General features: G+C 39.5%; 2 protein-coding genes across 5 annotated transcripts in view; both read left to right on the forward strand.

Moving 5' to 3' along the window:
* The first annotated feature begins 9 nt into the window (after positions 1-9).
* On the forward strand, positions 10-5,166 carry LOC118736354. Its single transcript, XM_036466448.1, has one exon. It carries the CDS (start codon positions 10-12, stop codon positions 5,164-5,166), a length of 5,157 nt encoding a protein of 1,718 aa, XP_036322341.1.
* A 3,816-nt stretch (positions 5,167-8,982) lies between these two features.
* Positions 8,983-22,619, forward strand: part of LOC118735430 (serine-rich adhesin for platelets) — a 130,340-nt gene continuing 116,703 nt past the window's right edge. Inside the window, exons 1-2 of one of the 4 annotated variants that reach the window (XM_036465168.1) lie at positions 8,983-9,267; positions 16,527-17,640. In XM_036465168.1, the coding sequence (XP_036321061.1) occupies positions 16,575-17,640 (1,066 nt within the window). In that variant the 5' untranslated portion in view covers positions 8,983-9,267; positions 16,527-16,574. Of the gene's footprint in view, positions 9,268-9,312; positions 10,136-16,526; positions 17,641-22,619 lie in introns of those variants that run through there. The other 3 variants (XM_036465170.1, XM_036465169.1, XM_036465171.1) reach the window with 3 other exon arrangements.

Consider the following 22,619-nt stretch of genomic DNA (forward strand, 5'->3'; position numbering starts at 1 on the left):
ACTTCAACGATGCATTTGCATGCCAACTCAGACCTATTTGTCAATGCGTCAGTGCCACAGCAACTACATGCACCTGCGCCTCATGAACAGTCATTGGGTAGACCAGCGTATGCGTTGCATCAACCATCGCCACATACTCCGACCGCAGAGCCGCATCAACTAAATGTTTCAGCAACCGCGTTGCATCAGTCATCGTTTCGTATACCAGCAAGTGTGTCGCATCAGCCGTCGACGCATGCATTTGTGCCGCAGCACCCTCATGCGTTTGCACCACTTCAACCAACACCGTCTGCGCCTTATGGCATCGAATCGGCCGCATTATACGCCGCCAAATTATATCCACTACCAGAGTTTGATGGCAATCCCGAGGATTGGCCTCTCTTTTTTGCCAGTTACGTTGACACAACGCGAGAATTTAACTACAGCGATCGCCAAAACCTTATGCGTTTACAGAAGGCTTTGAAGGGCGATGCTAAACGGTCAGTAACATCGCTTCTTATATTTCCTGAAAACGTTGGGGATATAATAAGCGAACTAAGATTCAATTTCGGGCGCCCAGAGCTGCTGATTCGTTCACAGCTGCATAAGGTGGAACAATTTCCAAGCATAGCGGAGAACCATCTCGAAAAAGTCTTGGCGCTCTCCAGTGAGGTGCGTAATATAACAGCATTTTTTAAATCAGCCAAGTGTGAGCAGCACCTGGTAAATCCGACTTTGCTGGATCAGCTTATTTCCAAGCTACCGCCCTCGAAACAGTTCGAGTGGAGTAAGCACGCATCTACGGTGTCACCATTTGCAACCGTAGAGACTTTCGCCGAATGGATTGGTAATTTAGCCAAAATCATCGCCATTATGCCAAAAATACCTGACAGGAGTACAATGTCAACATCATCCAGAGTTATACACAGAGAAGGTCACAGGGTTGCCAATTCCCGCCGTTTTTTACACAGTAGCGATGGTAACTCAAGTCAACAGCAGAAGCCGATATGTGTGTCATGTAACCAGTCGCACACACTGGAAGACTGCCACCATTTCAAGTCACGCAATGTGGACAATCGATGGGCGCTTGTGAAACGTCAACGTCTCTGCTTCGCATGCCTGCAAGGGGGACATAATTTACAAAGCTGCCGTAAGAAGAAGGCGTGTAATATAGAAGGTTGCCAACGAGTACATCACCGATTACTGCATGCACCATTGAACATGCCTACATCCACATCAGCTGCCGCAAATAATACGGAAGTCGTCTTAAGTTGCCAAGATGAGTGCCGTTCCATATTATTTAAAATTATACCCGTTATACTGCGCGGACCGAAAGGCCACTTGCAAACACATGCCATGTTCGACGAAGGTTCTTCGATCTCACTATTGGAGGAAGACGTCGCGAACCAGCTGGGGTTGAATGGCCAGTCGTCATTACTTACGCTACAATGGTACGGCGAGAACGCAGCAACCGAGAGATCTCGCATGGTATCGCTGGAAGTACAGGCGAGTCATGGTGGCATTGTATTTCCCCTGAAGAACGTTCGGACAGTTAAAAGTCTAAACCTGCCAGAGCAATCGTTTGAAAAACATCGCTATTTTCGTAATTTACCTGTCGCCAGTTACAGCGCTGCGAAGCCAACGTTACTCTTGGGTTTGGACAACAGCTTCCTCGGTATTGCCAAACAATCAATTACCAGCGGGCCGAATCAGTTAATTGCTGCAAAAACAAAACTGGGTTGGTTGGCGTATGGCCCAATCGACAAACTGGAAACCAGCAGACCGAGGGTGTTTATGATAAAAGAACCACCCCTATCGAAGAAAACGTGCGCTATGGTCGAAGAGTACTTAACACAAGAAAACCTGGGTGTGAAAGCTGCAATTACCGAAGGTGACGAGGACATTCGGGCAAAGGCCATTCTAAAATCGACCACGGTAAAGATTGGTGACAGATACGAGATCGGTTTGTTGTGGAAACGAGATGACTTTAGATTTCCCCCGAGCTACGACATGGCCAAGAGACGTTTACATTCCATAGAAAACAAGATGAAGAAAAATACAATATTTGCTGAAAACTACATTAAAGGGATGACGAGTTACATAGAGAAGGGCTATGCAAAAGAGCTATCCGCAGCCGAAGTCGATAACAACTCCGCAAGAACTTGGTATCTCCCTCATTTTGGCGTAATGAATCCACACAAACCGGGGAAACTCCGTATTGTTTTTGACGCGGCTGCAGTGTCGTCCTATACGTCGCTCAACTCGGAGTTGCTCAAGGGTCCAGACCAGGCACAGTCGCTCTTTGCCATTCTGCATCGATTTCGTGAAGGAGCCGTAGCTGTTGCGGGAGATATCGAAGAAATGTTCTCACGAGTCAAAATTAGAGCAGCCGATCAGCACGCACAGAGGTTCCTATGGAGGAACGGCAAAGACTCCGAACAAATACGTGTTTTTGTGATGACTTCGATGATTTTTGGTGCAGCTTGCTCTCCGTGTTGTGCTGAGCACGTAAAAAATATAAATGCATTGCAGTTTGCGTCAACGATGCCAAAGGGAGTAGATGCGGTCATGAGAAATACTTACGTGGATGACTTGGTGATAAGTTTCCATTCAGAGAAGGAAGCCGAAACCGTCGCCCAAGAGGCAATCCTCATAAACGCAGCCGGTGGGTTTAAGTTGAGGAATTTCGTCTCCAATAGTAAAGACCTGCAAAAACGTCTGAATGGTAACGATAACCCAAATGCCGCTATCATAAGCATGGAGAAGCAAGCAAACGTGGACAAAATATTGGGCATGTACTGGAACTCAGATAAAGACAGGTGTGAGTTTCATTTTAAGTTTTGCAGAATTGCGCCAGAAATACTTCAGTGTATACGCCCACCTACAAAGCGAGAATTACTCGCGATCGTAATGTCGATCTACGATCCATTTGGGTTTCTCGCCTGCATAACAATTGCCGGAAAACTGTTGATACAAGCCATGTGGAAGCAGAAGATCCAGTGGGACGAGCACTTGCCTAATCACCTCAGCAACTCATGGTCAACATGGTGGTCCAATTTTAAAACCATCAAAACTCTTTCGATACCACGATGTTATGGAAAGCTGTTACCGATCGCCCAGGAAGTACAACTCCACATTTTCGTAGACGCAAGCTCCACAGCGTATGCCGCCGTGGCCTATCTGCGAATGCGACAAGGAAATAAAGTGCACGTTGCATTCATCTGCGCCAAATCTCGCTGTGCTCCTGTAAAAGGAATGACGATTCCACGCCTAGAACTCCAGGCCGCTATCCTGGGGTGTCGCCTCAAAACATTCATAGAGCAGAGCCAGAACTTCCGCATCCACCGTCTTATATTCTGGAGCGACTCCCAAACGGTGATAATGTGGATACGTTCAAGCGAGCGTAAATACAAACCTTTCGTTGAGCACCGAATCGCCGAAATTTTGACAACAACGACCAGTGACATGTGGCGCTGGTTACCATCACACGCCAATGTAGCAGACGATGCAACACGGGCAACGCTTACAAAATGCTCTTCACATCGATGGTTCGCGGGGCCTGAGTTTCTGCAGCTTGGTGAAAGGGAATGGCCAGACGAACCAGCCCAACTTTATTCACCAGATTACGGATCGGAAGAAACGCCAGTTCGAATTTTGCTGTCAACTGTAACAGGTGATTTATTCAAATTCACTAATTATTCCTCATTTTTAAAGATCACCAGAATCGTGGCTTGGACATTGCGCTTTATCAGTAACGTTCGCAGTCACAGTCGCCAAGTAGGGGAGCTAACACCTGCCGAAGTAAGAGGAGCTGAAAAGTATATTTGCCGCCGCATCCAGCACGAATGTTTTCCGTCCGAAGCGTCAGTATTGAGGGCGAACCAACCACTGCCGAAAAGTAGCTGCCTCCACAAACTTACACCATTTATTGATGAGGACGACCTCATAAGAGTCAGCGGACGAATTGATGCTGCCTACTGTCTACCGTTGTCAGCCAGACGCCCCATTATACTGCCACAAAAGCACCACGTAACACGCCTTATCATGCAACAGTTCCACGCAAGAAGACACCATCAAAACGATCACCTAGTCATCAATGAAATGCGCCAGAAGTATTGGGTGCCATCCGCGCGAAAATTATTACAATCAATCAAACGAGCTTGTCCAATATGCATCCACTGGACTGCTAAACCCGCTGTGCCGCTGATGGGACAACTACCGACGGATCGCTTGACTCCCTTTGTGCGTCCGTTTTCGTATGCTGGCGTGGATTACTGCGGACCATTTTTGGTTACTATTGGCCGTAGAACGGAGAAACGTTGGGTGGCCTTATTTACCTGCATGACGACAAGAGCTATCCATCTAGAGGTAGCAGAAGACCTCTCCACAGATTCATTCGTCATCTGCCTACGGAACTTCATCAACCGTCGCGGGGTCCCTGTGCGGATAAGAAGCGACAACGGCACCAATTTTGTGGGTGCACAGCGGGAGATGAGGTCCGAAGACAAATTGTTTGACTTTGAGCGCATCGACCAAGAGATGACTAAACATAACATTGAATGGCGATTCAATTGTCCAGCCAATCCCAATGCCGGTGGTTGCTGGGAACGCTTAATACAATGCGTTAAGAAACTTTTGCAACGAGTGTTGAAGGAAGAAGCTCCTCGAGTGGAAACACTTCGAAGTGCCCTAATAGAAGCAGAAAATATTGTGAACAGCCGACCCCTAACTGAAATACCGGTCAGCCCACATGACGAAGAACCACTCACTCCAAACCACTTTTTAATTGGATGTACGAACTCAACGCAAACACCCAGCTTGGATGAGAGGCACATCTGTCCACGAAAGCAATGGAAGATTGCCCAAAATCTCAAAGACCGGATTTGGAAGCGATGGATGGTGGAGTATTTGCCACAGCTGCTGTGTCGTCCCAAATGGACCGAGGAAACCGATCCCCTCCAGCTGGACCAGCTCGTAATAGTATGTGACCCCGCATTGCCTAGAAGCCGCTGGGAGATGGGAAGGGTGGTGGAAGTGTTCCCTGGAAGAGATAGCCGAATTCGAAGCGCAGCGATACAGACATCTCATGGAGTTATTCGGCGTCCAGTCAGCAAGCTAGCCGCTTTAAAGTATCGTGAATCCACAGAGGATCCACCGGTCGGTGGGATGTCGCAATTAACACCCTAACTATTGCAGATCCGGCAGCACGACGAAACAGATGGGAGGCAAATACAAAATTTCACCACACACTTCACGCTTTAATTTCATGTATTTATGTTCTTTATATGTATCATTCCTTTGTATGTATTGTACTTTATGTACTTGTCAAATTCTACCGTTATGCTTGTATAAAAGGGCTACGAGAATTTTCCATTGGATACAGCTAATTTTTCTGCCATGTCATTTGTACGATCTACGTTTTTATTAAAATAAACTTTCGTGAACAATAATAATTATTGAATCATGGGAGAATTCTACGTAGTGAGGGCTATAACCCCTAAGCGCGGCCGAAGGCCGCCTACGTAGAAAGGTGTTCTATGCAAAAGGTGTTCATCCCCTTTTCTTTGGCAGCACAGAAAGGAAAATTCTACGTAGTAAGGGCTATAATCCCTAAGCGCGGCCGCAGGCCGCCTACGCAGAAAGACGTTCAATGCAAAAAGGTGTTCAGCAGCATTATATTTATATTTTTTATATTGCTTGACCCATGTGGTAACATATTCCTTTCATTGTTTATATTGGAGCATTCACGCTGAGTTGCAAATGGCTTCACCTACGAAATTTTTAGACGATATTACTTCATACCTAAGTGATACTCAAGTAAAAATACCTATTAATGCATGCTGAAACAATTTTAACTGGTGTCAAGAGTTTTTGGCGTATATGTTTGTATTGCTTTGTCTAATATACGGTGTCGTTGATTTCTCAAGTAAAAAAAAAAAACTTTGATACTATATATTTTAAAAACTAGAAGGCTTCCGCCCCTAAAATCGGGGGTCCTTGAAGTAAAGTTTGCCCAAAATAACAGCATTTCAACACATTTTTGTGAAATCCTTTGCGTCTACTTCTTTTTCTCAACTAAAATTTTCTAATTTCTATATTGTATACCATGATAAAAAATAGGAAGGTAGAACCGCTGAGAGGAATTTTTCAAATTCTTAACGTTTGCAAGCAATTTAATTTTGAAATTTTACACACAAACTCACACACACATTCTCATTTTCAATCTTAAACAACAACAACTTCGAACACTGCTCTAACCAGGGAAACCAGCCAACAAAGGAGAGTCTTATCGCCCGATAACTCTCCTTTCCCCGGTAGCGAAAACGCTCGAGGCCCTGCTGCTCCCGTACTTTACGAACCACCTGACCCCAGCGAAGCATCAACATGGGTTCCGTAAAGTGCATAGCACAACAACAGCACTTAACGCCATAAACACTCAGATAACTCGTGGCCTTAACCGAAACCGCCCCTGTGAGAGAACTATTCTAGTAGCGTTGGACCTGTCCAAGGCGTTCGACACTGTCAGTCATTCAACGCTACTAGAGGCCTCCTCACTCCCACAGGTACTCGAAACGGTGGTCGGCTAATTGCCTGACACTCGTCAGTAATTTTCTGAGACAAAACTAGCAAGCCACGTAAAATTAAAGAGGGGGTACCAAAGGGTGGTGTCCTGTCCCCGCTACTGTTTAATTATCACATCTCAAAGCTTCGTCAGCCACCAGAGGGTGTTAATATAGTCTCCTATGCTGACGATTGTTCGATCATGGCGTCTGGGAATGGAATTGATGACTTGTGCTCGAAAGTAAACGGTTACCTCTCCGAACTTTCTCGCTTCTTCACTGCAAGGAGCCTTGCTCTATCCCCTGCGAAATCCTCGGCAACCCTTTTCACCACCTGGACGAAGAGGTCAGACTGCAACTGGGTATTCACGTCGATGACGTAACAATACGGACGGTGAATAACCCGAAAATCCTCGGAGTCACCTTCAACAGTCTGCTCTCCTTCTCGGCGCATACAACCGCAATTGTCAACAAAGTACAGACAGCAATGTAAGTACAACAATGTCCTCAAGTCGTTGGCCGGCACCACTTGGGGCAAATATAATGAAGCGTTGTTGGCAACATACAAGGCAATTGACCGGCCAGTTCTAAACTATGCAGCGCCCGTATGGTCGCCGGGGACTAGCAGGACGCAGTGGATGAAGGTACAGACCTGCCAAAATACGGCATTACTAACTGCGACAGGATGCCTCCTGATGACGTCCCAACACCACCTACATGACGAGGCCCAGATATTCCCAGTAAAGGAGCACAACATAATGTTCTGCAAGCAGTTCCTTGCTGGGAGCCACAGACGTGGCCATCCCAGCGGACAGCTGCTCGCGGAAGAGCCCTCGCCACGGCACGTCAAGAGGCATCTTTACGAACTGACAGGCGAAGTCCAAAGGTTTATCACACAACCTCTGGACCCGTCAACCTACCGACAGGCCCTGAACGGCATTCACAGGGAATCAGTCTCAAGTTATGAAGACTCTCGCCCTGTGAATGCCGTTCTAGGCACACAACCACCGGACGTGGACGGGACAGAACTTTGTCTGCCTCGGGAGACCCGCACTGCAATAGCCCAACTTCGCTCTGGCTATTACAGCAGGTTGAATTCCTACTTGAGTAGAATCAACGAGGATGTGCCCAACCAATGCCCGGCATGTGGAGAGTCGCCGCATGACTCCCGGCACCTCTTCACATGCCCTGAGAACCCCACTCAGCTAACGCCCCTGTCACTATGGACAGCCCCTGTGGAAGTCGCACACTTCCTGGGCCTCCCCCTAGCTGAAATTGAGGACAATGTTGATGGATGAACCGCCCCGAACGGGGCTTAGTAGCCGCTACAACAACAACAATTCCTTTTTTTGCTCTCACTTTTATATGATTTAAAAATGTTGGCAAACTTCAAAAAAATATTAATGGTCGACAAATTGAGAGAACGGTTTTACCGTACTAAGTTTTTATCATGGTGTATACAACTGCATGGTCTTTCTTTGGCATTGGACTTTTCTTTTAGGAATGGTAGTAGTTGTTGTTCCCCCAAAAAAAAATATACTGTTATGTTCCACGATCCAGAAAATAAAGGTCGCGCCATTCGCGGACCGCTAACCCTCTCTTCGTCGATTTGACAGCATCCGTCCAATCTCTGACGTCATAATATACTTTTGTTTACATTCACTGTTGCCAACTTCATGCTTTTCGCACCAAATTTAGTGGGTATTCAAAACGCGAAAATTTTTGAGTTTTGTGCTTGGTGCGTTTTTGGTGCTTTTGTTTTTAGTTTGGATACCTCAAATTAGAAAATCTTAAAAAAATGGAAGCAAAATTTATAGCAATCGTAAGTGTGCTAAGCAATTTTACAAAAATTTAAACAAAATCATGACACAGTGACAATCATAAGCGACAAGGAAATATGTGCAGCACCTTCAATCATGCCAGAGGAAATCGACCGTTGTGCAAGAAACATTGATTTTTATTAATTTGAATCGGCATCCTTACAATAAAATTATATGTTCATATGAAGTCCATAAAATACACCAACAAAAATTTGGTGCTTTTTCAAATTCAAAATTTGGCAATACTGCCTTTTGTTCGATGCTTCTTCTATTTCTTGTCGAGTTCGTCTTTGCTCTCTCATTCTGGTATATTTTGACGTCACGGCCAGTTCCTCTCAGCTCGATTGCGCATCTTGTATTCACCATTTTGTTTGACGACATTTTATGAAATATGCTGCCAAATGCCCAGTCTACCAAACTCTATCTCGCTGCGAGAAAAAAGTATTACACGATCGAGATTTACAAGCACGTGAAGACTATGGGTTAGGTATTGTACCAAATAAGCAATAAATTATACTTATTATTGCAACACTGAGCGCAGGCTGTCAATATGAATTCCTCTTTGCCCTCATTCTAAATTTGTGTCCTTTTTCTGTTCCTCCACCTCTTATATTTTATCAGTATCTTTTTCGTCTTTTACGTGTGCGATTGCGTTTGAGTTCAATTAGAACGCAATAAAATCCTGGAAAAATCCTGCGGAAAAGAAAAATTATAAAGGCTTTTGTGCTATAGAATTGAGTTTTATGTAAAAGCAGTTATTCGGGTTCAAGTATATTAATATGTAAAGCTAAAAAGTGTTCGCATATCTCTTTCGGTTCATGCTGTGAACCGTATGGCAATTTAAGGAGCGAAATCTTTTTCGAAGGTGTAAAATCGGCTACAAACGACTCGACCTTTATCAGCAAAAAGTAATATGCTAAAGTTAATATAATTTTATTCCAGTACGACACCTTATAATAGTTAAAGTTTTATTTAGTTACAATAGTGATACGTGTAAGTTTTTATGTTTAAAAGCGCGAAGTGTACACATTTGGTGTAAATTTTTTTCACATCTGCATTTCTGACATCATGGTCGAAAAGTAAATCAATTTTTTATAAAAACTACGCCGCCTCATAAGGCAACTTTTCTGGATTTTGCCTCCTATTTCATTATTGGAGCTATACAAGTTTTTAATTCACATAAAAGAACTAAATTTATTAAAATAAAATTAGGTTGAATTGCAATAGACTTCTTTCTGATTTATACATCCCATTTTACAATTGGTTGCACCCCTGAGTAGATGTGTGGTAAATGTTTTGCATTTTGCTTTTCGTTTCGACTTCTATTTTCTGCCTTTCGCATCTTCGCTATCATTGTGGTTGGGTTGTTCTGATTAGCATTTTCGCACGCGCCTTCTCCAAATTTACATTTTTACAACATTGCAAAATTATTAGAAATCGGAAAATCTGAACGGAAAATGCGAAAACTCAGGAAATGTTAAACAAGAAAAAATTCGGCACCGGAGTAATCTTTTGAAAGAAAATATTAACATAAAATTAGTGTGGTATTGGCATTGTGTAACAACGACGGTGACAACAAAGAACGTTATAATTATTTGCAATTATTTAGACCAGGCCATTCGGTGCCCTGATGATTTTTCCAATCTAAGGAGAACGTTTGGCGTGACAATTATTTTATAAACATGAGGTTTTACTAGAACCCAAATAGAGCGATACAATTTTTTTGGGCAGTGACATGTGATAAAAATCAACTTAGTAAAAGAGGAACAGCGGAAGGTGACGAAAGAAAAAAATTATAGTTGTACGATAATCTGAGCAAGTGTATAAAAATTAACAAAAGCAGAAAGTGCATACAGTCGCCAGAAAGTAATAAAAACGATTTATCCAAATCATTGAACTCTTAAAATTAAATGCGTCTGCATGATATATAAACGGAAGGCAGGGAGAGAAAGGGCTAAAACATACATAAAAGTGTAACGCTAAATAAACTATTAATAAAAAGGAAACATTAAATAAAAGCAACTACGAATTTCAAGAAAGGACTGTATTGCCATTTAACTGGACTAAATTTTATTTGCCAATATTAATTTTAAAATATAAGCCAAAAACATATAAACACACACATCCAAGGTAATTATCCCAAACTACATTGTAGCAGGAAAATTAAGAAATTGGCTACTGAAATATCTCCCACTAGAAAGAGCAGAGTTCAAACTTTGTGTCGTAACGCTCCCTCGACCCCTCCACAAAACCCTGTACCAGTTTAATCAGACATGTACATATCTGTGTTCGTATGAAATAGTAGCTTAAGTCTAGAGCTGGCTTTAGTATAATGCGGCATTCCCTTTATCTTTTAAACTACAATGAATTTTTTGATGAGACTTAATAAGAATATTGGTTTGCTAGTATCGGAACTATTTCTTGCACGATTATTTGCTAAAAGTTCTTAAACGGCTCGGCGCCAGTGGGTCATTCGAAATCGTATGCAGTGAATGGCGCATTATACTAAAGCCAGCCTTTCGACATAAGTGCTATTCCATACGAACACAGATATGTATGTATATTCCAACAGAAACCAGTTTATTTTTTAATGAACGAAATCATCTCATTAGAAGGCACACAACCACCCACCCGGACTTTGTCCTAGAAAGTAAGTGCCACAAACTTGGTTTGCGCATACTTTTTTGAAGAATCTTAAGAAGTGATTCCGTACCAACCTTGCGTCAGGACATTTTGACAAATTAAGATTTAAAGGAATCGGACATCTAATGGGAATATTGACAAAATTAAAACACCACATTATAAAGTAATGAACTTAACATAAATATGGGACTTCACTTATTTCACAAAATTTATATTATTTAACAAAAATATTGAAAACTAAAAATACTGCTATATTTCTGATCACAACTTATTTGATACAGTTTAAATTATTCCTAAAGGAGTCAAAATTAGTATTTTGTGTGGTAGCCTTTTGCCTTAAGAAGTGCCTGGATCCTCGTTGGCATTGAATTGACCAGCGTCTAATAGAGTCCACAAATTTTCAATCACTTTCATATCCGGAGACTGTGCCGGAGGTATGTTCAATGGGGGACAGTTCCATATGAGCCAGGATTGTACGATTGCTGCCTTATGTTTCGGATCATTATCTTGGTAAAATCGGAACTGTCCGCTTTCCGGCACTTTAAAGCAAATTATTTATAATGATATCAAGATTCATAGGGCTGGTTTCTCCAAATCAACTTAACTTAGTTAAGCCAAATTTCTTGACTTAGTCTAGAATAAGCTGTGTAAATCGTAGGCTAACTTTTGACTTAAGTCCGAAAAGTGGCTAAACTAAGTTAAGTTGAGTTGGAGAAACCAGCCCATAGTCTTTTCCATTGTCCTTTCAATAAACACTAAGTTACCTACACCGTTTGCGGACATACAGCCCCAAACCATTGCACTACCCCCGCCATGCTTTACTGTAGCTCTAAGGTTCTCTTTATTAAGCTCTGTATTGTTCCCTCAAACGTAAGACATGTCGTCGGAGCCAAAAATGTTGAATTTAAACTCGTCAGAAAAAATTGCCGTATTCCAAAAATCCGAGGCCTTACAAACATGCTCCTTAGCAAACTTTAATCGCCATGCTTGGTTTTTTTTGCTTATAAACGGCTTCTTACGAGCCCTTTCGTGAAGCCCGAGTGATCGCGTGGGAGGCATTTTGACGCCCATATTTTAAAAGCTGTTGTGTTGGAATAAATAGTCAAATGAATTTAAAATTATTTTATTAAGCCAGAATGAGATATAAACTAAGCAAAAGGGCAAGATTTATTAAAGTTTTACTGTTGTATATAACAACGCTTGATCTTTACAACTGTGTTGTTTGAAAAATAGCTTGCAGTTTTTTGCCCCGGGCGGCAAAATGCTCATGGCGCGAGACACTCGGCCATTAAAGTCATGTTCGCGAAGCAAGCGACGGATAGTTTCTGCACTGCATGTTTTTCGAACTCCTGCTGAACATCTACAGCCAACTTTGGAGCCGATAATTTGGGATTCATCATCACTTTTCGAACAATATAACGCTCGTCGGAGTCACTAAAAATTTTGTTTGGGGCACTTCTGCCCTTATTTTCTACTGGCGTTTCATGTATAAATCGCTCTATGATGTGTTACCATTTTTATAATGGTGTAATACCGGTTCTCGTTGCCCGATTGTAGTACGACGACCAATTTTTTTAATAACGCACTTGTGATCACTTTGATTTGTTATAATATAGTAAAAATTACACCGGCACACAAAAAAAAAAAAAAAAATAGTGTGATGTGCATTTGACCGGACCTACCCATGGTATGTATTTTGACCTGCAGAATCCGAAGTTGAAGTCAGTTTGGCCAATATACCTCCTAGATTTCGAGAAAACGTCAAAAAAACAGTCAAAAAATAGCGAAAACCGGCAATAAAACGGGTTTTTGAAGTTTTCTCGAAATCTATGAGGTGTATTGGCTAAACTGACTTCAAATTCGGATTCTGCAGGTCAAAATACGGGGTCGAAATACATAACCATAGGGTACGTCCGGTCAAATGCACATCACACTAATTTTTTTTTGTGTGCCGGTGTTATTTGACAATAACCATTAATATTACTAAGAAACATATACATCTAACTACAGTTAAGGCGTCCAGGCATTTTCCCGTTATGCGGCGCAGAAATACCTGTATCAAATTAGCTGTGACCTAAATTTTTGTGTCGCAGGTGCGATTTCGCACTTGCGACGCAAATGCATATAGAAATATAAGATATTTTTATTGTAATGTGTGAGATGGAAATAGGGCTTAAGATATACATTTAAAAAGCTTCACTATTTGTTTTTGTTTAGAAAATATGGCGATTTCAATTTCACTTTGGTTACTTCATTTCAAACGTTTTTTCTTTTGTTATGAAAAATTATAGAAATTAGATTGAGCGAAAACAAAAAGCAAAGCCAAATAAATGTAAAAGAATCAACATTGAACTGCGTTAAAGTGAAAATAAGGGAGCACGAATTTCGATGTGAAGCAAAACTCTCTGGGAAGACAATACCTGTAATAATTGTAACATGGCATCTGTGGCAACAAGACTAAAGCCCTACCCAGAATTACAGCGGACGACGGTAAAGCGGTCGACGGTAAGTGAGCTGCTGAACAGTTGCCGCGGTGGAATCCGTTAGAGTAAACACAATTGCGGCACACGACGGCTTCCGTCAGTTTTCATTTTGATTTGAAAATTATCATTACAATTAAATATTTTTTCGGTACGTGCGTGTTCTGGAAATAAAAATGGACGAACACAATGGAAAACTTGTGAAAATAATAAAAACCATATAAAAACTACTACAATCAATACTTAACCAACATTGAGCCGTCACCGCTGGGCGGTAAAAATAGAAATAAAGGCTGACTTCCAAAACGTCAATTGCTTTGCATCCGTACAAAGTATAATGTTCCATAACACCGAACTACAAAATGTTGACAATGTGTACTTTTCAAAAACGCATCGGAAATGTTATCGAAACGCATCACTAGAGTAATCGGAAGCAAAGTTGATGCTTCCCTTGTTCTTGGTTACCATTGGCGTTATAAAAATGAAAATTCCGAGAGATGATCATTATTATATTAAATATTCAGAATATGCAATGAATTTGGTTACAATGTTTCGCAACTCTTGTGAGTTTTAATTTTGACAGCGGTTAACCGTCGACCGCTTTATCGTCGTCCGATACAATTCTGGGTAGAGCTTAAACAGCTTAATTCCGGAGGTTTCATTAAAAAGGCTTGATTGGGAATAGTAGATGTTTAGTGGTACTGCAACTTATTTATTTCACGTTTGTGCACCAATATCTAGTGCGTCATACGCAATCGTACTGCTCTATTGGAGCATTAAACTAAAGCCAACCTCCCGATGTAAGCTGTTATGTGTGTGTGTGTTGTGATCAAAATTGCAATACTTTTAATCAGAAAATTTTTATTTTGTAGTTTTATAGTCGATTAAATCTTAATATACAGGGAAATCTTTGTTATTGAAAAATACAAAAATATGACCACCCAAATCGGGATACGTTATATTTTGGTGGTATTACCGATTTCCGGTTTCGACCGGGATTGTTTTAAGTCTATTAAGCCGACCTGAAGTCCATTTTTTTAATTAGACATACATATTGTACATGCTTTTATTACAAATTGCGATCCTGAGGATAAAAATACGTAAATTTTCTTTGAAACTTTTTTGTCGGAATGTCTAAATGACCTTCGAACTTTAACTCTTCCTGGACTTCTAAAATGGATCAAAATGTTTTCATTTTGGAATGACAAAGTCGGGCATGCTCAATCTTATGGTCGTATTACCGACTTTCGGTTTCGCCCGGATGTGGGATAATCTGACTGGAAGTCCATTTTTTTATAAGACATGCATGTTATTACAACAAATTCAATTTCTGTGGACAAAAATATATAACTTTTGTCATAAATTTATTTCTGGTTGCTCCGAATCTGTAGTAAACACATTTATGTATGTATGTCTAATTTTAGGAAATGGACTTCCGGTCAGTTTAACCCACTTCCGTTCGAGACTTTTCAGGAAAAAAACTGTCATTACTCGTTGATAGTTTGCAGTGATACTATCGATAGTGTCAAGTGCTACTATCGATAGTACTATCGATAGTCATTGTAAATGTTAACAACTGTTCAAAATTAACCGGGACGTTATCGAAGTTCAAAAAAACATATGATTGAGAAAATAAACACACGGCCGTTTTCCCAAGTAACCCTTATCTATAAAGTTCACTTCATATTCAAGGGTTTCTGTAACTTTTATCCGTCGATTTAATATGTACATACATTAAGGAGCCTAGCTATCTACGTGGCTAGCTCATTTTCCTTAAATCAGCTCGAATAAAGACTTGATAGTATTAAGTTATAATTATCTAATCTCTGAACGACTATCGCACATGGAACTATATTCCAATGCACAGTGGTTCTAAACTGGAATTGAGTGTTCTCAATTTACTGCAGCCTTAATTGTAATAATTTTTTTTTATATAAAAGCTTATAAAATTTGCAAGAGACCGGTTGAGCCCGATTTTTAAATTTTGTTTGTTTGTATTAAATTTTTTATCCAAAGTGCAGAAAAAGTATCAATTTTGAAGAAAATCGATTCTCCTGTTTCAGTTAATAAATGTTACATAATAAAAACTAGTTGAAAACAATTTAGGGGTTCCCCACAACGAAAAAAAATTCACAAGAATTTTATTGAGATTGAGGCCGTTTTTAATGAAAACTATTGTGGAAACCATAATAATAGTTTTCATTAAAAACGGCCTCAAGTTCAATAAAATTGTTGAATATAATTGTTATAAGGCCATAAATAAAATAAAATTAAAAATTCACAAAGAAAAAATAAAAAAAATTGAGTTTTTAGAAAAATGTTGAGTAAGCAGTTTTATAGACGACTAAATTTTAGTACAATAAAGTGCAATTTGCAAATGGCAACAGGTCGTGTTGAGTTTTAATAATTTATAATAATTGGAAGTTGCACCTTTTTATACTACAATTGAATGGTCTATAAAACTGTATAAAAAAATTATAATTTTGGTGAAATGTTTTTTTTATAACATTTCCAAATTTTTATTTTTCATTTTTTTCGTTTTGGAAAAACTCTACAATTGTTTCATTATGTAACATTTATTAACTGGAAAAGGAGAATTGATTTTCTCCACTTTGCGCAAAAAAATTGAATACAAACAAACAAAAATAAAAAAATCGGACTCAACTGGTCTCTTGCAAGTTTCATTAGCTTCCATTAGATGTGTTACATAATTATGAGTTTCGCTATCTAAATACCTATCTTCTAGACGATATATGTTTATATTTGTATACCCACTGCTTTGTTTTTAATTGTCTGTACTTTATTATAAATCTTAGCTTTAAGAACTGGTATTTTATTTTTTTAATTTGACCTATTAATAAGACCGCAGGTCTTATTATACTAATATTTTCTCAATAAATAGCGAAATAAAAATGAAATTAAATGAACTACTCAAAATGTCGTAACCTATTCTTTTGTCCATGAGTGTATGAATTTTTGTGCTAAAATTTTGCTTGTTACAATTCTCTAACGAATGATTTAAACGTTTTTATCTCAATCTCAAGAATCCGTACAGAAAAGGCCAAATTAAATCAAACGCGTGCAGGGAGAATATGAGTTATTTTACAAACAATGAAAGCGAAAAACAAAATCCAATCTTTAGCGAAGAATCAACAATACAAACCTCTACAGTGACTACTGTGGCCGCTCCAATAAGCACCACAGCGTTAAGCGGCTCACAAGTTGGTACTCAACAGGATTTTCGAACGGATACGGAGCAGCAAATAGAACTATCCGGAAATGCCAGTAGTGCTCAGACTTATGCAGCGGATACACAAAATAGTGATGGATATCATTATTCTGCTTCAGCCAGTGGTGAATCCATGCTTGGAGTTAGTGATGATAGAAAACCGATAGACATAGTAGCTGCTGAGGGTGTTGGGGAGTGTGTGTCTGTGTTTGCAAATGCTGGTGCGACTGCCGACATCCAAGGAGAATGCGTTGCAGTAACAGCCACAGCAATCCTAGCTGCTACAACAAGCCAACAACAAAAAGGCGATCATACTTCTATTAACGTCTCAGCACCAAAAAGTAATGACAACGCTGCAACGGATGTTGAAAGTGTAGACTTAGTGGGGGATTGTACGAGAATGCCTCGTTTTGTCAAAGATACATTCGGTATAGGGGCCACAAAAGCAACCGATTCACTATTAGTATCATCAGCAACAACCACTAAACCGCCAATACCGCCGACACCACCCACATCGCCGATATCGCCCACTTTGCCAATGTCAACATCTGTGGCGACCGCAAAATGCAGCGTAACACCTCTTGCGCACACTTCAAGCGATCCCTCATTCGCCGTGCAGTCACAGTTGCGTCGCAATCAACAGCAGCAGAAAATGAAAAGCTATCATGACACAAAGCAGACGACAATGTGGTCTAAAGATTCTGTCTTAGGGTCAAGCGGTAGTATAAGCATCGATGCCACAGCAACGGCATTAACCAGCTGCACAGGTGCTATTATAAAAAGTGGTACATACAGTGCTACGGTTTCACCGTTTTCAATACGCAAAAGTTCTGATCCGAACAATGTGTTGCCTCGCCGTGTATCATTTCCAAAAAGTGACAATGAGCTGGTCACAGGCTATCTGGAGCCAGCCAACCCGTGGGGACAAGGTAAGTGACTTTTACACAAAAAAAAAAAATAATAATTGATTAATATCCCATTGAGTAAAAGCGACATTTATTTTATTCAAGATGAGAGTGATGCATGAACAAAGAAAGTTGTCGACATTTATTTGTTTATAATTTCCTCAAACGTGTTATGGTCATAAAAAATCTTTTGTGGTGTTCATATTTGGAAAATGAAAAAGATCAGTGCCTAAATGTAATTAATTTGAATTATGCAATGATCTATTGCAGTTGCGTAGCAACGATTTCAATGTAGATGCGTGTGCACATATGTATGTATGTATGTACATACATAGCAATCCTAATATTCTGATATCAAGGGTACTTTAATTGAATATCCTTACAAATCCATTAATCTTGAAAAGGGGTATAATTTTAGTCTTATTTGTATACGTTTTTTAATGTGTGCTCGCTCATGTCACAAAAATTCGGGAATACCAAATTAAGAGTGTTCCATCCTTCACTCTTTCCACTATTTATAACGGGTGATTTTTTTGAGGTTAGGATTTTCATGCATTAGTATTTGACAGATCACGTGGGATTTCAGACATGGTGTCAAAGAGAAAGATGCTCAGTATGCTTTGACATTTCATCATGAATAGACTTACTAACGAGCAACGCTTGCAAATCATTGAATTTTATTACCAAAATCAGTGTTCGGTTCGAAATGTGTTTCGCGCTTTACGTCCGATTTATGGTCTACATAATCGACCAAGTGAGCAAACAATTAATGCGATTGTGACCAAGTTTCGCACTCAGTTTACTTTATTGGACATTAAACCAACCACACGAATGCGTACAGTGCGTACAGAAGAGAATATTGCGTCTGTTTCTGAGAGTGTTGCTGAAGACCGTGAAATGTCGATTCGTTGCCGTTCGCAGCAATTGGGTTTGTGTTATTCGACCACATGGAAGATTTTACGCAAAGATCTTGGTGTAAAACCGTATAAAATACAGCTCGTGCAAGAACTGAAGCCGAACGATCTGCCACAACGTCGAATTTTCAGTGAATGGGCCCTAGAAAAGTTGGCAGAAAATCCGCTTTTTTATCGACAAATTTTGTTCAGCGATGAGGCTCATTTCTGGTTGAATGGCTTCGTAAATAAGCAAAATTGCCGCATTTGGAGTGAAGAGCAACCAGAAGCCGTTCAAGAACTGCCCATGCATCCCGAAAAATGCACTGTTTGGTGTGGTTTGTACGCTGGTGGAATCATTGGACCGTATTTTTTCAAAGATGCTGTTGGACGCAACGTTACGGTGAATGGCGATCGCTATCGTTCGATGCTAACAAACTTTTTGTTGCCAAAAATGGAAGAACTGAACTTGGTTGACATGTGGTTTCAACAAGATGGCGCTACATGCCACACAGCTCGCGATTCTATGGCCATTTTGAGGGAAAACTTCGGAGAACAATTCATCTCAAGAAATGGACCGGTAAGTTGGCCACCAAGATCATGCGATTTGACGCCTTTAGACTATTTTTTGTGGGGCTACGTCAAGTCTAAAGTCTACAGAAATAAGCCAGCAACTATTCCAGCTTTGGAAGACAACATTTCCGAAGAAATTCGGGCTATTCCGGCCGAAATGCTCGAAAAAGTTGCCCAAAATTGGACTTTCCGAATGGACCACCTAAGACGCAGCCGCGGTCAACATTTAAATGAAATTATCTTCAAAAAGTAAATGTCATGGACCAATCTAACGTTTCAAATAAAGAACCGATGAGATTTTGCAAATTTTATGCGTTTTTTTTTAAAAAAAAGTTATCAAGCTCTTAAAAAATCACCCGTTATGTACATTTCTTTCATATGCATATGTAAATTATAAAATATATTAATTATGTAGCATACCGGAACAGGATATAACTTTTTGGATTCCTTATTTAAATATTCACCCCCTAAGACTTCTTCTTTGTCACTTTTATTCAGTTGCGTAAATTGTAAAAAAGGAAAAAATTTGCTGAGACAATAAATTCCTATGCTAATTCGCTAAACAATTGATAGCATGGCGAGAAACTGCTTGGTAAAAAATAAGAAAAAAAAAAACAAATAAAACGCAAACACACAAATTGCACTACCTCCTCGTTTTGGGAAGTTGAAAAGCGAATTTGTTATTTATACTGTATAAATGTCTACATAGTGTCGCATTTAATGTATTGTTGGCGGTGGTGCCTACGTTGTTGTCACCTCAAGCGTCAGCCGACACCGCAGAATGGTTGCTTTTTGTCTCATTTTTTCTTCGTTCGTTTCATTCATGAAGTAGATCATCAATAGACTTTCGCAAAGCACCACGCTGATATGAAGAAAATGTTAAAAAAAAAATATACAGTATCGGTCATATCTATAGCACGCCATTTCAAAGTGATATTGTGTGCCACTTATGTTTATTTATTTATTTTTAAGAATTTTCAATTAAAATACAGTTCTTTATCTAACAAAACCCATATAAACCCAAGTTTAAAAACTTATAGAAAACTACAAAAAAGTGCAACAAATTTTAACCTAAATTTCTAACTTTTTTCTCGGAAGTGTTTGAATTTTTCTGAATACACAGTTTTATAGCCCAATCAATTTTAGTCTGATAATGTGCAAGTTTCAAGTGGATAAAAGTTACCGCTGATTTTTTAGAATTTTTTTCGCTAAGGATGTTGCGGTTTTCTTCCATATACAAATAAATTGAGTTTATTCATTATATGGAAGCCAATGCGACAAAAAAAAAATCTAAAAAATTAACGGTAATTCGTAGCCACTTGAAATTTGCACATTATCAGACTAAAATTGCAGGGGCTAAAAAACTGTGTCCTCAAAAAAATTCTATCACTACCGAGAAAAAAGTTTGAAATTTAGGTGAAAATTTGTTACACTTTTTTGTAGTTTTCTACAAATTGTTGAACTTGGGTATATATGGGGTTTGTCCGAGAATGAACAAAATTTTAATTGAAAATTCTTAAAAATAAATAAATAAACATAAGTGGCACACAATATCACTTTGAAATGGCGTGCTATAGATATGACCGATACTGTATATATATATTGAATGCATAATCTACATAAATACATATGTACATATGTATTTAACTGATGCCAATTGAGTTTGATACATCAAGGGATAATGGAAATTCACTCCAAAATACAGTAACAACAATTTTTTTTAGCCGAAGTTCCTTGGCTTTTTGTAGCTATTGAATTATCTTAAATAGTTATAGTTAAGTTGCTAAAAAACCACGTTGACTCTTGAACTTTTTGAGGGTGTTAAGCATTTTATTCCAAATAAAAAAATTGTCGAGCATACTTTGTATGGAGGAAAATCCGTGACACCGTGAACAAAAAAAAAATGCAATTGCACTAAAATTTAATGGGCTATAAAATTGCATACGTTGCTACAAAAAAATGGTATGTCATTATGAGTGTCCGCTGAAAACTGTCCAATTTATGACCGGTGTTCTGACAAACATCCAGATTTTTGACCATAACTAAAGATTTTTGGGGTGTATTTGAAGTTCCGCTAATGCCAAATTTATTTTTACGTTATTACACGGTGCTACAAGTGTATTTTTTTAATTCTGAAATTTCGGTGAAAAATTGTTGTATATTTTCAGTTTGGCACAAAATTTGCAATGCGATTTATACCGTTTTTGGCAGATAATGAGCTATACTTTTATAAAAAATTAGTAAACATTAAAGGAACAACAGCAAAATAGACAAACTCCTATTATTTTGTGAACAACAGTGTATACATATGTATGTACATACATATGTATGTATATACTTTGTTTTTAATTGTCCGTACTTCAACCACCGTCACTCGCGCATTTGTTGTAGTGCATCGTTACTCGCGGGGTGTCACAGACACCCCAAGCTAAATTACAAGACTTCTTAAAAAGATAAAGACATATAAGGAGGGCTCTTCAGGATGTTGTGGAAATGGTCTTGGATTTGCAGATGGAATTGCATTTGCACCCTGGTGCGAAATAAAGTCAATTGACATTATTACCTTTTCAAAAGCGAAATAAAGTCAACAAAAGTTTGGAAATAAAGTCATTGACGCTATTTTCTCATTCAAATGGAAATAGCGTCAACAATGCTTAAAGTATGTCGATTCATAGAAAAAAAGGTTGTTCTTACAATAAACATTGCCCCGTAAGTGTTGTTTTTTAATAGATGAAAAAGGTTATTGCCAAATCCTCAGTGTTGTGATATTAACCCACACGCAATCATGAACTACCTCCATTTGATTTTATTAAAAAAATTTAAATTACGAATATGTAAAAACACGATGCGAAAAACTTAACGCCTGCGCACAGCTGGAATACGAGAAATATTTGAAAAAAGAGTGTAGAGATGATCCATAACTTGCAAAACATGTTTCGTTTCCGCAAAAATAAAGCGAACACTATTAAATTGAAGAAACAGTCCATGTCCAAAAACCCCGGAGGAACACTGAAAGAATTCTGTGTTTTAAATTAGCATATTTTGAACGAATTCGGAATGTCTAAGGTGGAAAAGAAACCAACTTTTCTATAAGGAAACAATGTCTCCGCCAGCAATTTGTGACGACATCATTTAAAAGCAGCTAAGGAGAATGACCACGACAGCCGGGTCTACGTAACCGGAACGACCCAGATTTATATCTGGCCAAGGACTGTCACTCCAGCAACACTCCCCAAAAAGTCTTTGGGGAATTTGTATGCTGCTACAACAACAACAACGGGGAAGGGGGGCCGGGGGGGGCCCGCGGCGTAGCGTGACGTAGTGTGCGCGCCGGTTACGCGGGGTACGCGGGCCGCCGCGAAGCTAAACAAATTTAATGTTTGAAAGAGAAATAATGTCAATGGATTTTATTTAGTTTTTAAAAAGGTAATAATGTCAATTCGTGTCGGCCGCTGTGGTGTAGTGGTAAGCAGTGCGCGCTTCCACTCCGCAGCACCTGGGTTCAAACCCTGGTGAAAGCAACATCGCGAAAATATA

Source organism: Rhagoletis pomonella, unplaced genomic scaffold (assembly GCF_013731165.1).
Source record: "Rhagoletis pomonella isolate Grant_MI unplaced genomic scaffold, Rhpom_1.0 Rhpom_scaffold_00003, whole genome shotgun sequence".
In the NCBI taxonomy this organism is placed as follows: domain Eukaryota; kingdom Metazoa; phylum Arthropoda; class Insecta; order Diptera; family Tephritidae; genus Rhagoletis; species Rhagoletis pomonella.